Source organism: Bufo bufo, chromosome 3, assembly GCF_905171765.1.
Source record: "Bufo bufo chromosome 3, aBufBuf1.1, whole genome shotgun sequence".
Lineage (NCBI taxonomy): Eukaryota > Metazoa > Chordata > Amphibia > Anura > Bufonidae > Bufo > Bufo bufo.
In genome coordinates this window covers 353,196,511-353,212,204 of record NC_053391.1, presented here as the reverse complement: position 1 = coordinate 353,212,204, position 15,694 = coordinate 353,196,511, and the positions used below count along the sequence as shown (strand labels likewise).

Below are 15,694 nucleotides of genomic sequence, written 5' to 3'. Positions count from 1 at the left end.
ATAAATTTAAAACCAAAAAGCAGTGTAGGCTACCTCCTCCTCCTCCACCTACACAACCTCCACAACCTTCTACTCCATATGGACCTCATCCTCCTAGATCAAGATTATTTATTTTTACGTATTTTATGTTATTTAAAGTCATTTTCCTATCCACATTTTTTTGCAGAGCACTTGCCATGCTCTTAACCACATTTTGATGCCATTTGCAGCCCTCTAACCCTTTCCATGACATTTTTACAGCCATTTTAATGCTCAAAAGTTCGGGTCCCCATTGACTTCAATGGGGTTCGGGGTCAAGTTCGGGTCCCGAACTCGAACTTTTTTCTGAAGTTCGGCCGAACCCGTCGAACCCGCACATCCAGGTGTCCGCTCAACTCTAGTTTTCAGCTTGTCTTGCAGCGCTGGGGTCCTAGGTTTGAATCCCAGCAAGGACAATATCTGTAATGTTCTCCCCGTGTTTCTTCCAGGTGCACCGTTTTCCTCTTACACTCCAAAGAAATACTGATAAGGAACTTAGATTGTGAGCCATTGAGGACAGTGTGACGATCTGTAAAGCTCTGTGGAATATGTCAGAGCTGTATAAGTGAGGATAAATAAACTAATAGTGGGTTCACAATACTTTGGCCTTTCTATTAACATATATTGAGTTCTGGCACTGTCATGGCTTCTGGTATTTTGATGTAAAATGGGTCCATCAGGTTTATATTTTGTTCTACAGAAAAACTTACACAAATCTGGCCATCAAAAATATGGTTTGAGGCAACCAATTGAGGTTTTGAGCAACCAATTTAAGATAATTGGGACTCACAAATTCTGAGACCAGGCACAACAACACATGCAGTACTATCTATATTCATGATAGTTTGGAGATGACAAAAGAGTCAGTTTAAGCAAAGTTCCCCAGAGGTGCTCTTTAGATGCAGTTCATTAGAGATAAGCTTTGTGTGTGGCCTATGCGGGAATCCACTTCTTGTCACTGTTGTAAAGAAAAGACTGTTTTCCTGGGACTTCAGGACGATAAGCACCTGTAGTTGAAAGAATAGAAGAGAAAAACATAAATGATAGTTGCATATTGTACTCACAAACTCACAGTCAATGCCAGAAGGTTGAAAGGGCTTTATTATAAGTCCCTCTATGTCCATAGGGTGACTGCAAATGCCAATGAAGCATACAATCTGAAAAAGTACTACATTCTCCATACTACTTCCACCCCAACTGTACTGTAGAAACAAAAGGAATAAGTAGAAAGGGAACACAAGCAGAGTATTTGGAAGTCCATGCCAATACTGCAACCAACCAGACCACTCGCTGTTTTTAGTGTATCAAATATGCATGTGTTCTTGCCTCATCATGCAGCTAGCTAGACACTGCTAGCCTGGGGGATACTGCAAACAAAGGCAGCATCATTCTTCAAAGAGTTGAGCGCACACATGAGTAAATGATGGCTGCTCTGTGATGGAGGATCTGTAGGAATGTATGCCATTCTTTAATGTACTTTTTGACACTGTGGGAAAAATATGGCTCTGTTTTGGCCCTGTATGCCCACTGGGCACAGTATACGTATGTAGTTGAGCAATGTTTAGCATTACTTGAGTACTGTATGTACTATCTGGAGCGCTGTAGGCTGCACATAAGTGCTGTATGGCACTATCATAGCACTCCTCAGGCAATAAGCAAGCACACTCTTCAAGTACTGTACTGCACTATGGCAGTATATATGAACAGTGCTGTGAAAAAGTATCTGGCCTTCACCTGATTTCTTTTATTTGTCCTAATTTGCTAATTAGGAGTTCTTTCATTTTTGAAAAGTCGCACTCAGACAGCAATATCTTTTTTATTTTTCCACCAACTCTGCTGTATAAGGGCTTGTTTTTTGTGGGACAAGTTGAGATTTTTAATGACATGACTTTCATATACATGTGTGAGTTTTTTTTTTGTTACTTTTACAAAACTTTTTTTTTTTCCATATACTATTTATTACCACTCGGGGATGTCACAATGCGATTGCTTGATCACTTTTATAATGCCTTTATAGCTTATCACTTGTGGACTGGCAGTCTGTCTATTAGGTTGCCTGTGGTACAAGCTAATGGGCATATAGGTATGGTAGGCTTGGGTATCTTTGTTAGGCCTCCAACTGCCATGGCAGTGCATCAGCATCCTCACACCTGCATTCATGGGTGGCTGATGGTAACAGAGCCAACTCCCTCTAACTTCCCAGATGCTGCAGTCACTAGGTAATTAAACTGCTGGAATTAGATGGCAGTCAGTGCCAGGCTCCCACGGCGATCTTAAATGGTTATTCCCACCACAGACATACACCTGCATTTCGAGAATGGGGGTCCCCAACTCCCATCTCATGGGGAAATAGAAAAAAACAGCAATGAAGGGATCCGGTTGTATTATGTCTTCTATAGCCATGACGGATCCGTCTTGAACACCATTGAAAATCAACGGGGGACGGATCAGTTTTCTATTGTGCCAGAGAAAACGGATCCGTGCCCATAGACTTACATTGTCTGCCAGGACAGATCTGTTTGTCTCCGCTTCGTCAGGTGGACAGCAAAACGCTGCAGGCATCGCGGAATGGAGACTGAACAGAGGCAAACTGCTGCATTCTGAGCGGATCCTTTTCCATTCAGAATGCATTAGGGCAAAACTGATCCATTTTGGACCGCTTCTGAGAGCCCTGAACGGATCTCACAAACGGAAAACCAAAACACTAGTGTGAAAGTAGCCTTAGTCAACTTTTTTGTTTTTGTTTGTTTTTTGTTTGCTACTTTTGCTCAAAAACACTTAATTGTTAAGCACTTACTGATTAGGCCATTTATCCACCTTCCTGACCAGGCTCATTGTCCATTTTTTTAGTACATGCATCTTCGAAAGTCATGACTTTTTTCTCTTTGGTGATATAAATTTTTACGCCTTTTTTGGTGACACATGGGGCTTTATTTTTATGTCATTTTTTATTTAAATGCTATGTGCACCTGGGGCATTTTTTTTATATTATTGCAGTATACTCATTTTTTTTTTGTAAATTCTTTATTTATGAATATTTTTCATAACAAGAAGAAAGGTATGACAAGTACATATTGACAAAAGTAAACAAGGCACTAAATTAAGCAGCTTGAAATCTGGGTGGGCAGTCCCCACACGAGTGGACACAAGTATAAAACAGAAGGAGAAGGGTCATATACCCTTTATGTGCCTAGGCATAAGACATAGTATCTAGGTAATTTATATACGGCCCCTCTCCACTCCAATCCAGATACAGAGGCATATATTAGATAAGTCAATTGCCTGCTAATTACATGGATCAAAAGTACTGTCAGAACAGTAAAGGACAGTATAAACAAAAAAAAAAAACACAAAACACACAGTGAACGAATGGGGCTGTATTAGGCTTGGTAATCCGGGAGCACCTATATAATGCAGAGAACATAGTGAGTAAGTAAGATGAGGGGTCTGTTGGATACTAGAGTAACATTGACAAGGGCCTATTATTTTAGTAAATGGACATTGAAAGTATTTAGTGTATAAAGAATGTAAGAGGAATGTAGTCTTCTCTACCAAAATGGTCTGTATAGGTCAGGTCAGAAGGGTTCGAGTGAGAGCGAATGCACAACTTCTTTGATATAAGTGTAAGGAACTAAGTTCCCTGGTAAGTTCCATGAAAGTCTAGCCATGGTTGCCAAATCTTCAGAAATGTACGTCTATTACTTTTTTCCCAACCCACCATTTCTTCCATAAGACATATCTGGTGAGTTTTCTCTATCCATTCTTTAATGGTGGGGGGGTCTAAGTTCCTCCACTTGGTAGGGATAATATATTTAGCTGCAGCTATCATGTGTGTGGCCAAATTATTCGCAGAGGGTTTGAACTTCTTCTGGGGCAGCCACAGTAATATAAGAGCAGGGGTCAGGGAAATCTTTGAATTACATACTCTGTTAATAATTCTCTCAACTTCAGACCAAAAACTCAAGACTTTCCTACATGACCACCAAATATGGGTGATGGAACCTCTTTCTTCTTGGCATCTCCAGCACTTGTCAGAAGGCGAGAGGTGGGCTCTGTAAAGAAAGTCTGGGGTCTTGTACCACCTTGATAATATTTTGTAGGAGTTTTCCTGAATGCGTATGCATCTGGAGAAGCCATGGGAGTGTTGTAATATAGCTTTAACCTCATCATCTCCCAGGGAAATCTGTAGTTCCCTTTCCCATGCCCTCAAGTATATGGGTATTTCAGTTGAAGAGTTCAGGATTAGTTGGGAATAAAGTTTTGAGAGAGTTTTAGGGGGCGGATTTGGCATTAGAGTATAGTTTTCTAGCCATGTGGGATCATTATGGGTCACTACACTGCTCTTCTTAAATTTTTTGCAACATAATTCAAAATCTAATTCCATTAATCTGGACCATAGATGACTAGGTATATGGGTTTGGGCTAATTTCATGAATTCTGATAGGTCAGTGGCTTTAATCAGGTCAGATACCTTGAGTACATTTAGGTACCTCCAAGCTCCGTGAAAGTCACTTCCACCTTGATTGAGGTAAAACGGGAGAACAGATAAGGGAGCTATGGGGGAAAGTTTGTTTGTGGACATTGATAGGGCTTCGGTACTGTCACATACCTGAAACATACCTCGTGTTAGGGCACTTAGAGAGGTTTTCCCTTTTTTGGTAGGTGCTTGAACCCATAGTCGGTGAAGAGCATTATCTCCAAGTAAAGCTTTCTCCAAATCAACGTGTAGGGCTTTATTGTGAGGTCTGGACATTTCAATCCACCTCTCTAACTGTATAGCGTGGAGGTAAGTTTTTAAGTCTGGAAGGGACAGTCCACCTTTGTTATGTTTTCTAATAAGAAGAGAGTAAGCCAGGCGTGGTTTTTTGTTGGACCATAAAAAACTACTGAATAAACTCCGGAATTCAGAAATGTATTTGTTTGACAGTGGTATAGGCAGACTTCTCAATGTATAGAGGATTTGCGGCAGGACATATGTGGATAATAGGTTTTTCTTACCTAACCATGAAAGGAAGGGAAGCTTAATGGATGCCAGATAAGATTTCACCTTGTCAAATAAAGGGACATAATTAAGTTTAAACAGGGATGAGGGGTTTGCTGGGATCATGATCCCCAAGTGTTTAATAGCCTCTCTCGGCCATTGGAAGGAGGTACTAGTTTTGATAACTGACATGTGTTTCTCTGGGGCAGTGATGTTAAGTATTTCAGATTTGTCATAATTAACTTTGAAATTTGAAACTTCTCCAAAGTCCGAAAATATCTTAATCACCTCTGGGATTGCAACTTTAGGATTCGTTATAAAAAGGAGCAGGTCATCCGCAAAGGCTGCCAGTGAGTGGGTTCTCCCATTCACCTTCAATCCTTTAATAGCCTCTGATGTTCTTAATTTACAAAGAAGCATTTCCATAGATAAAATGAATAATGCAGGAGAGAGAGGGCAGCCCTGTCTTGTTCCATTGGAGATGTGGAAAGGAGGGGATAAAGTTCCATTAACAAGGACCCTAGCTGAGGGACTTGTATAAAGAGAAAAAATGGCTGAGATAAACATGGGCGGAAATCCAAAGTGGCGTAAAGCATTTTCTATAAAAACCCAGTTAACCCTATCGAATGCTTTTTCCGCATCTGTTCCCAGGAGCGTCAGTGGGACTTTGTGTTGTTTAGCGTAATATATGGCATGTAAAACTCTGCTAACGTTGTGCTTACCCTCTCGCCCCTTCACAAAGCCTACCTGTTCCTCACCTATAAGCTTAGGGAGTAATTTTGCTATCCTAAAGCTTAGAAGCTTGGCCCAGAGTTTAACATCAACGTTGAGCAGAGAAATTGGTCTGAAGCTGCTACATTTAGTGGGGTCTTTCCCTTCTTTAGGAATAACTGTTATGTGAGCGATTAGTGATTGTGGCGGAAGGGATTTTCCATTTAGTAAAGAGTTACATAAATTTACTAGCTGCAGGGCGAGGGTATTTTTAAATTTTTTATAATATATTATGGGTAGCCCATCAGGTCCCGGGCATTTCCCTGAAGGAGTACTCGTTAAAACATTTAAAATTTCATCTAAAGTCACCGGGGAGAGTAACATGTCTTTATCCTCAATTGTTAAAGTTGGGACTTTGACCGCTTCTAGGAAGTTGTTAATTTTATCAATCATAAGACTAGGGTCATCGGGTTTTAGATTATAAAGGGCAAAATAAAATCCAGCAAATTCCTCTGCTATGGCAGCTGCTATTGAGCTAAAAATAATTTTTTTAATTGGTCAATATTACAAATATAGAATCCTTTTTTCTGTACATAGCTGAGATGCTCTAGTAGCAGCCTGTGGATATTCTGTCTTTTGCGTCAGTTGAGGAGCTGATGGGCTCCTTATCTCTGCTCTCTGACCTTATAAACACTCTTCATAGCTTAGTTCTTATCTTACTGATAAGAATGTGGTTTAGATAAGGGTTTATGACCTATCAGTAGTTAGAAGTTTCACAAAGTGAAAGTACCAGTCACACAGGTAGAAAAACTGTTAACCTTTTGTGACAGAACAGCTCAATATTTTTAATAAAAGCCAATTGAAAAAAAAAGTGATTTTTAGCCAAAAATAAGTAACATGCAATCATGAAATAATGCCTCTGAAGGTGTACATAGCCTTTAAGAATTTTTATGTTTAATTTTTTTTTAAAACCAAGATAATGTTAAAAATGTTTTTGTTAATAGCACAACATATAACTAAAATATATTTTTTAATTATCTCCCCTTTCCATAATGATCATTTTGATATATGGGTTATATGGGTTAGGCCTCATGCACACGGCCGTTGTGTGTTTTGCAATACGCAAATCGTGGATCCGCAAAACACGGATGGTGTCCGTGTGCATTCCGCAATTTGCGGAACGGCATGGACAGCCATTGATATAACTGCCTATTCTTGTCCGCAAAACGGACAAGAATAGGACAGGTTATATTTTTTTTGCGGACCACTGAACGGAGCAATGGATGCGGATAGCACACGGAGTGCTGTCCGCATCTTTTGCGGCCCCATTGAAGCGATTGGGTCCGCATCCAAGCCGCAAAAACTGTGGCTCGGATGCGGACCAGAACAACAGTCGTGTGCATGAGGCCTTATGGTAGCTGGGGGTGGAGCTAGAAACTGCGGTGTGGCTAGGGTGGCCACTGGCTTTCCCCTCATAAGGCAGAAATTGCAGGCAATTTGGAGGGCACTGTCAGCAAAAGAGTGGAATAAAAGAACTTGAAGACCGTCAGCTGAGCTGCATCAGTGACATGTGTGCAGCTATAGTGAGAGAAGCCTCAGTCAGTCAGTTTGTGCTGGCAGCTCATGCTCAGACATCATAATGCTGCTGTCTGAACATGATGCCACAGAAAAGGAGATTTTTTTTTTTATTGCCGATTTCGTCTGTATTAGTCCCTGTTACAGGGGGAATACATTCCCCATAGAGGTTGTACAATCTCTCTGCAGAGCTGATCTGGGTCTGATAAGACCCACTCAGGTCACAGTCACATGACTGCTAGGACCAGATCAGGAAGTAGTATTGCCACTTCCTAAACTCCCTACACAGTACTCATTGAGCAGTGTGTTTAAAACAAGGGAGAATACAAGGACAGTGAAGAAAGCATCCTGCATCCTCTTTGGGGATCTCTGCTGTCACTGACAGTCAGCTCCAGCAGCTTCATGATTAGCGTGCATCCGCAATCTCCGCACTGATGCTTTAAACTGTTCGTTCGGAGATATATGCCGACCGATGAGACGTTTATAATGCACAGGCGGTCGGCAAGTGCTTAAAAAAATTAATTTGCTTTTGTGTTGCCATGTTGTATATAACCTTTTTTATTTTTCCATCAATAGAGCTGTCTGAGGGCTTATTTTTTGCAAGATAAGTTGACATTTGTATTGATACCATTTTGGGTAGTGTGACAACTCCGGGTCACTTAGCTCTCCAGGATCGCCATCTTCTCCGCTTAGACGGTTGGCACAACTCAAGAAGTCACTCCAACACTGCAGATTTGGGTGCAAACTGGCCACGGACAGCTTTATTATCACTTTTTACAGCAGGCCAAAACATAAAGCATAAACATAAATGCTTGGCTTTCTGGCCACTGCCTATACAGTATTTTCCCTCTCTCAGGATCTGGATCTACCACCCAGCTCCCCAAAACACTGCAGTGCTTACCCCACACAGGGTCAGAGGGTCCCGGCTCCCGCAGGCCTTGGCGCAGCCTGCTCCTTCCCCAGACTGGGAGCCCTGATTGAGGAGCTCAGCCCACATTTACCTGAGCTCCTCAGCTGGCTGCTAATTACCTTCATTACCAGCCTGGCTGCTGCAGACAGTGGGAAAAACCTATTTTCCCAGCCTTTCCTGTTCTCACCCAGGCTCCTCTGGGTGAGATACACCATTTCAATGGCCGTCATATGGCAATTCTGGCATTTATAGTTACATTGCAGATGTAGTCATAACAATTATCTGTATCTTTTAAGTTATTTTTCTTTAAACATTTATAAACATTTTGCTTTCATTTTTTTTATATTTTATCAGTCCCACTATTGTATTTAAACACTAGAGGTCTTGATTTCTTCTATAAGACACGACAATATATCTGTGGTGCAGTGTATTATGCCTATCAGTGTTATACTGACAGGCCCCCTATTAGCCCATACCAACCATCGGCATGCTGCAATTGTGTCACTGGGGCAGGTTTGATGGTTAGACAGAAGCCCCCACTCCCTCCTTTGGTCTAGCCACTTGAAGCCACTGACTGCGGCACCTAAGGGGTTCAACTGGAGGAGTTGACATCATTCTTTAATTATCGCACTCACAGCATCCACTAGATCAACATGACAACATTGTATGTCATGGTGTGGGAAGTAGCACCCACACATGACAAACATTTTCCTTATAGGCTAAGAAAGTGCTAAAACATATGTTAACATTATAAAGTATACAGTCCATATGCAGAACTATGTATCTCTATGATTACATACTACAAAAACCATATAAGTAGTCCATCCTGCAGTCATATGATCACAGTGCTTGTTAGGAATGCATAGGAAAAATCTAGTCAATTTTTGAAACTATTTTTTAACACTCGATAAATAAGCCCCAATGTTTGTGAGCCATCCTAAGGGGGTCATTTACTATGCTGAAATACGCCTAAATTAGATGTATTACCCGCACATGCCAAGTCTAAAATTGTGGGCGTGGCATGGGCGGGGACGGGCCCATTTCATTTACTATTTTCTTCAGCTGTTTTAGGAAGCTAGGAATCTGTCTTAAATTTGGAACTGGTGCTGGATGTGCCGAAGTTACAGAGAGGCACCGCCAGTTTAGTGCTTTATTAAGACAGGTGTCTTAAACGCCAGTCTTAATAAATGGTCCCCTAAATCCTCTCCTTTGTTGTGAAATCTTAGCAATCAAAAACTTGTATATGGGGGAAAGAATGCTGGAGGGACAGATTTTGTTCACAACATTACACTGTACAATATGTTGTACATATACCATTATGAGTCACTGAGAGTGGAAAGCTTCAGATATTTATACATAGACTGTACACAAAGGATTTTACCTACCTTTGTAGTTTGTCATGATTTATTATATAACATGTTACTAGAACGTGGGCCGTGGCAACCAGATTTTGCTTGTTACCCGCTACAGAGAGGCAACTTCAAAATCAATTTCTGCTATCAAAAGCAATCACAGACTTAGGGCTCATGAACATGAATGTATTTTCGTTCCGTGTTCATTACGTTTTTTTTTTTTACTGCCCATATGCGGAACTAATCATTTCAATGGGTCCGCCCAAAAAAATAAAAAATTGAAGTTACTTTGTGTGCATTCTGTTTCCGCATGTCTATTCCGCCAAAAAAATAGAACATGTCCTGTTATTGTCTACATTACGGACAAGGATATGACTGTTCCATTAGGGGCCAGCTGTTCCGTTCTGCAAAATACGGAATGCACATGGACATCATCCGTATTTTTTGCAGATCCATTTTTTGCGGACATCAAAATACGTACAGTCGTGTGCATGAGCCCTTAGGGCTCATTCAGACGACTCAATGAATTGGTCCGCAAAAGATGCTGTCCACATCCGTTGTTCCATTCCGTGGCCCCGCAAAAAATTGCGCAATTGCGGACAAGAATAGGCATTTCTATCATAGTATCGGCCATGTGTGGTGCACAAACTGTGGATTGCACATCGGCCGGTATCCGTGCTTTGCAGATACGCAATTTGTGGACCACAAAACACAGCACGGTCGTGTGAATGCACCCTTACTGTAACTAAGTAGCTAATTGGAGGGAATATAATTTATATTATGAGTGGGAGGGCAGTCAAGATAGTATTCAAGGGTAGCTCTATTCTGACCTCTAGAGAAGGGGATGTCAAAACCTCAAGTTACGTCTATTGCTGTTTTCGGACAGAATTTTGGGAGTGAATTGTTTTTCCCCTGCATTTTGCATGGTTTTTTTTTCAACGTTTTTATTGGTTATAGAAGGAACTTTACAGGAATATAGTAATAGACATGTTTGCAAGATCAAAAATGAAAAATAAAGCGACAATTATACAATTTTATTATTATTATTATACAAGAGATGCAAAGTAAGGCTAATTTCACAATCTCGTTTGATGCTGTTTTTTCATGGATCTGAACAGACGGATCCGCACCGATAATACAACCGCATGCATCCGTTCAGAACGGATCCGTTTGTATTATCTTTAACATTGCCAAAACGGATCCGTCAATGGGGGACGGATCCGTTTTCTATTGTGCCAAATTGTGTCAGTGAAAACGGATCGGTCCTGGCACACAATGTAAGTCAATGGGGACGGATCCGTTTTCACTGACACAATTTGGCACAATAGAAAACGGATCCGTCCCCCATTGACGGATCCGTTTTGGCAATGTTAAAGATAATACAAACGGATCCGTTCTGAACGTTTGCCTCCGCATCGCCAGGCGGACACCAAAAAGCTGCAAGCAGCATTTTGGTGTCCGCCTCCAGAGCGGAATGGAGACTGATCGTAGGCAAACTGATGCATTCTGAGCGGATCCTTTTCCATTCAGAATGCATTAGGGCAAAACTGACCGCTTGTGAGATCCCTGAAACGGATCTCACAAACGGAAGCCAAAACGCTGGTGTGAAAGTAGCCTAAAGTAACACCTTCACAGCTAGAGAGTTGTCCCCATGCATGTCTGAGAAAAAAAATGTTGGAGCATACAAAATAGCAGATGTCCAACATTAAAAAGTCGACCATTTTTAGTACCAATACAAAATTGTTTTGTTTGCCAACAATAGTTCTCAAGTGATATTTCTATAGGCAGCTTCAGGTCTAGTTCACACCTAGATAAAACTATAATTAGGAACATTATGATGGTATAAGGTAATGGATAAGAATTTATTTTTTTAAACACATTCATAGCATCATTTAGGTTTTAATGTATTTCTTAAGCGCAGCATGCCCTATTTATTGTGGTTTTGTCAATGTTCTTCCCCATTGACGATGTGAAGAATGCATGTCTCAGAGATCACAGTTTTACACAGAAGCAGTACTGCAGTACTCTTAGTACCAGGGGCGGATTGGCCATAGACCTTACAGGAAAATTTCTCGGTGGGCTGATGCCCAGGTGACCGCCTGAGTCCTCCTCACAGACTCCCAGCGGAAGTTTTTGAGGATGTATTTTGTGATGGACTGTGGTATTTGGCTCTGTTGGGTTGGTATAATGTGCCACAATATGGTATTGCTGGCCCTGCCTTCCATCAATTTGGACCCTACTACAAAACGGGGCCACTTTTAGTATTTTTTCCAGGGCCACTTTAAGTTCCCAGTCCGCCTCTGCTTAGTACCACAACTGTGATCATACCAAGACTGCAACGACCCCACATTTACTAAAATGTAGATTTGTTGTGATCTGTATTCAAGATTGTGGTGCTGCTTTGATCACCACCAGAATACTAGGTGTGAACATGGCCTCAGGATGTATGTGAACCAATGTATATTGTTTTAAGAGACATTTAATCTGAATCCAGGTCATTTCGAAATATTGTTACAGAACATTGGGATATCTAGGATATAGCTGAAATGTGACCCAAAGGCTGCAGTCCTCATTTTTTTAAATCAGATCATTTTTATTGAACATTTTACAGTGTAAATACACGTTTTTCCACAATACATACAAGGATGACATAGAGACATATTGTCCATAGGACTAATAACAAAAAAGGCACCAAATTATGTGTATTAATCCAGTTCCAATCCAACCCCCCCCCCCATCCCACCCCACCCTAACCTACAAAATACAAAGGCACATTTTTAAACATTTCTATTCAGACATCGAAACGACAGCCATGGATCCCACAATTTTTCAAATTTCGCTGGACATCCACGCTTCTGGTACACCATCCGTTCATAACTCAGCATTGTGTCAACCGCACTTAGGAATTCACCAAGGATTGGCGGCGCTGTCTGTATCCAATGTAGGGCTATCAACTTCCTAGCGACATATAACATTCTCCCTATAGCTATTTTATGCACCTGCCCAGTGGCCAATTCAGAGACATATCCTAACACACACACTTTCGGGTCAGAGGGTATTCGTACCTTGTATACATCCTGTATTGTCTGACGTACCAACTCCCAGTATCTCCCTAACCTCTCACACGTCCACATCATATGCAACAGATCTGCAGACACCACAGAACATCTTGGACATTCATCCGTGGGTCTGAACCCTATACGAAACAAAAAAAACGGTGTTTTGTAGACCCTATGGACAATAAACAGTTGCGAGAGTTTACGTCCTTCACTCAACGAAGAGAGAGGTATCGCCTCCAGCATGTCAGACCATTGGTCATCAGTTAATTCGCCAACATCTTTCTCCCATTTACTTTTAGCCGTAAGCGGATGTGACATTAGAAACTTCTCAAGCAGCAACTTGTATATACAGGAAATCATACCTCTCCTCGCCCCCCTGGACAGAATCTGGTGCAGTGCAGCATCTCTCCCAGCCACCACAGTCGTACCTTTAAATGTGGAGTTGTATGCATGTCTCACCTGAAGGTACTTATAAAAGTGAGTTCTAGGCAGATCATACTTCTCTTGAAATCTGGCAAATGACATGAACTTCTTTTCCTCCAAAAGATGGCCCAACCTCAGAATACCCTTCCTTTTCCATGCCCCAAACTCAGACAGGGAGAGGAATTCCGGCAGCACAGGATTGCCCCACAGTGGAGTATATTCCGTATTGCCGAAAACCCCCCTCAGGAGCTTGACCTTATTCCATACGGACTGCATCAAGTGTCCCAAATCGCCCATCGGACCACTCTTTCCAGCCCCCCTAGTCTCCAGGATCATCATTAGGTCATTAGAAGACAAGCAATGTTTAAACAACTGACACGACATCTCACTTGACTCCAGTTCCATCCACCCCTTAAAATGTTGGCATTGTGCAGCCAGGAAGTACACCCAGGGGTTTGGGACTGCAAGGCCCCCTTTTGTTTTAGGATATTGCAACGTTTCAAGCTTAATTCTCGGTTGCCCCTTCCGCCATATGAGCTCCCTGAAAGTAGCATTGATAGGAACAAATTTGGATTTTGGCAGCCAGACCGGGGAGTTATGTAGAACATAGAGTAGCTGGGGCATCAACACCATTTTAATGAGATTAGCTCTTCCCGCCACCGACAGATATAGTTTACACCATGCCTTAGTCTTATTACGAAATTTGATAACCAACGGGTCAAAATTAAGGCGCCCAAAGTCTCGGATTTTCGGAGATATATGAATACCCAAATACTTAAAGGTCGCTACACATGGAATATTTCTGTCTCTCACTGTCTGTGATTGCACTTGCCCGTCGAGCAGCATAATCGCCGACTTACTCCAGTTAATAGTCAGACCCGACAGATCCCCGAAGCAATCAATGATTTTCATAGCCGCTTCCAACGATGGACCAGTATCTCCCAGAAAAAGCAAGGTGTCATCTGCATACATCGCCACTTTATTATTAACTGTCCCATATTGGAACCCCCGGATGTCCATTGATTTACGAATCGCTGCGGCTAATGGCTCAATCGCAACTGCAAATAGCAGAGGCGACAGCGGGCACCCCTGTCTAGTACCCCGACCCAGACAGAACTTGGGGGACACCCCTCCATTCGCCCTGATACATGCTTCGGGCTTAGAGTAGAGCACCCGAACCCAGGATATATACTCATCTCCAAATCCCATATATGCCATAACTCTCCACAGGAATCGCCACTCAATGCTGTCAAAGGCCTTGGCCGCATCTAATGAAAGGATAGCTCTATCTCCAACATTATCAGCTGGAAGTTGAATACTGGCAAACACTCTTCTAATATTAATTGACGTTGATTTCTGAGGCATGAAGCCAGTCTGGTCAGAGTGTATGATAGACAGAATCACTTTAGACAGACGCATGGCCAAGACCTTTGCAAGCAACTTAACATCAGTGGAGAGTAACGATATCGGTCTATATGAGTCAGGGAGAGAGTGATCCTTGTCCGGTTTAGGAATGACTACTATTACCGCCTCCTGCATAGACGGAGGAAGCTCCCCCCTCTCCTTGGAACAATTGAATACCTTCAGAAGTTTCGGGAGCAACACTTCCGCAAAGGACTTATAAACTTCCGCCGGAAGCCCATCCAAACCCGGAGCCTTGTCATTAGCCATAGCAGCCAGTGCCGCCTTCAATTCTTCTAGCTCAATCGGCTCCTCTAACCGCATACTGTCTTCCCTAGAAAGCTTAGGAAGATCTAAAGTGGCCAAAAAGGTGTCGATCTCCTCATCTGAGCATGTCACCCTGGAAGCATACAGAGAGGAATAAAAATTATTTAGTATATTCAGAATGTTATCCGTATCACGCCTGAGGACGCCACCAGCATCTAACAGGCCAGATATACATTGTGATCCTTGCTGCGCTTTTGCGATAACAGAGAGCATATGGCCTACACTCTCACCTTCAGTAAAAAATTGCTGCTTGTAAAACAGTCGTTTCCTCTCTGCTACCTCCAAAAGGTGACACCTCAACTCCTCCTGCCTAGTCTTCAAGGTATTGCTTGTCATGATAGAAGGATTTAACACAAAAGCTTCCTCCGCTATCTTCATATTGTCATGTTTCTGTCGATCAAGCTCTCTAGATTTAGATTTAATCCGACTGACTGTTTTAATAAAGGATCCTCTGAGGAAGGCCTTCATCGCATCCCAGACGACTAACGAAGACGCAGTCCCTTCGTTTATACAAAAATATTCCCTAAGGGATTGAAGCATATCGGACGGGTCCCCCATCAGTTTTAACCAAAAGGCATTAAGTCGCCAGTATCTAACCCCCGGCCTGGCTGTCACAGAGATATCAAGGGCGATGCTAAATAAGGAATGGTCAGATAGGGTCCTAGAAAGATACTCTGAGGTCTGTACAAACGGGAACATATGAGCATTTACCAGACCCAGGTCTATACGCGACAGGGAGCCATATGTCGAGGAGCAACACGAGTACTTCCTGTCCAGGGGGTGGGTCTCTCTCCATACATCCATCAGACCTACTTCCCTCAGTATTCTTGCAAACGAGGTTTCACCCGTACTACTACCACTAGGTGTGATCTGGCATCTATCAAGCGAACTGTCAAGTACATTATTAAAATCTCCCACTATTAACATTGGAAGTTCA

The 15,694-nt window shown here is 42.1% G+C and overlaps 1 protein-coding gene across 1 annotated transcript in view; it reads right to left on the bottom strand.

The window, feature by feature from the left end:
• Window positions 1-905: 905 nt before the first annotated feature.
• STPG1 (sperm tail PG-rich repeat containing 1) overlaps window positions 906-15,694 on the bottom strand; it is an 88,847-nt gene continuing 74,058 nt past the window's right edge. Inside the window, exon 7 of the mRNA XM_040421920.1 lies at window positions 906-1,025. Within this exon, the coding sequence (XP_040277854.1) occupies window positions 952-1,025 (74 nt within the window). The 3' untranslated portion in view covers window positions 906-951. The remainder of the gene's footprint in view (window positions 1,026-15,694) is intronic.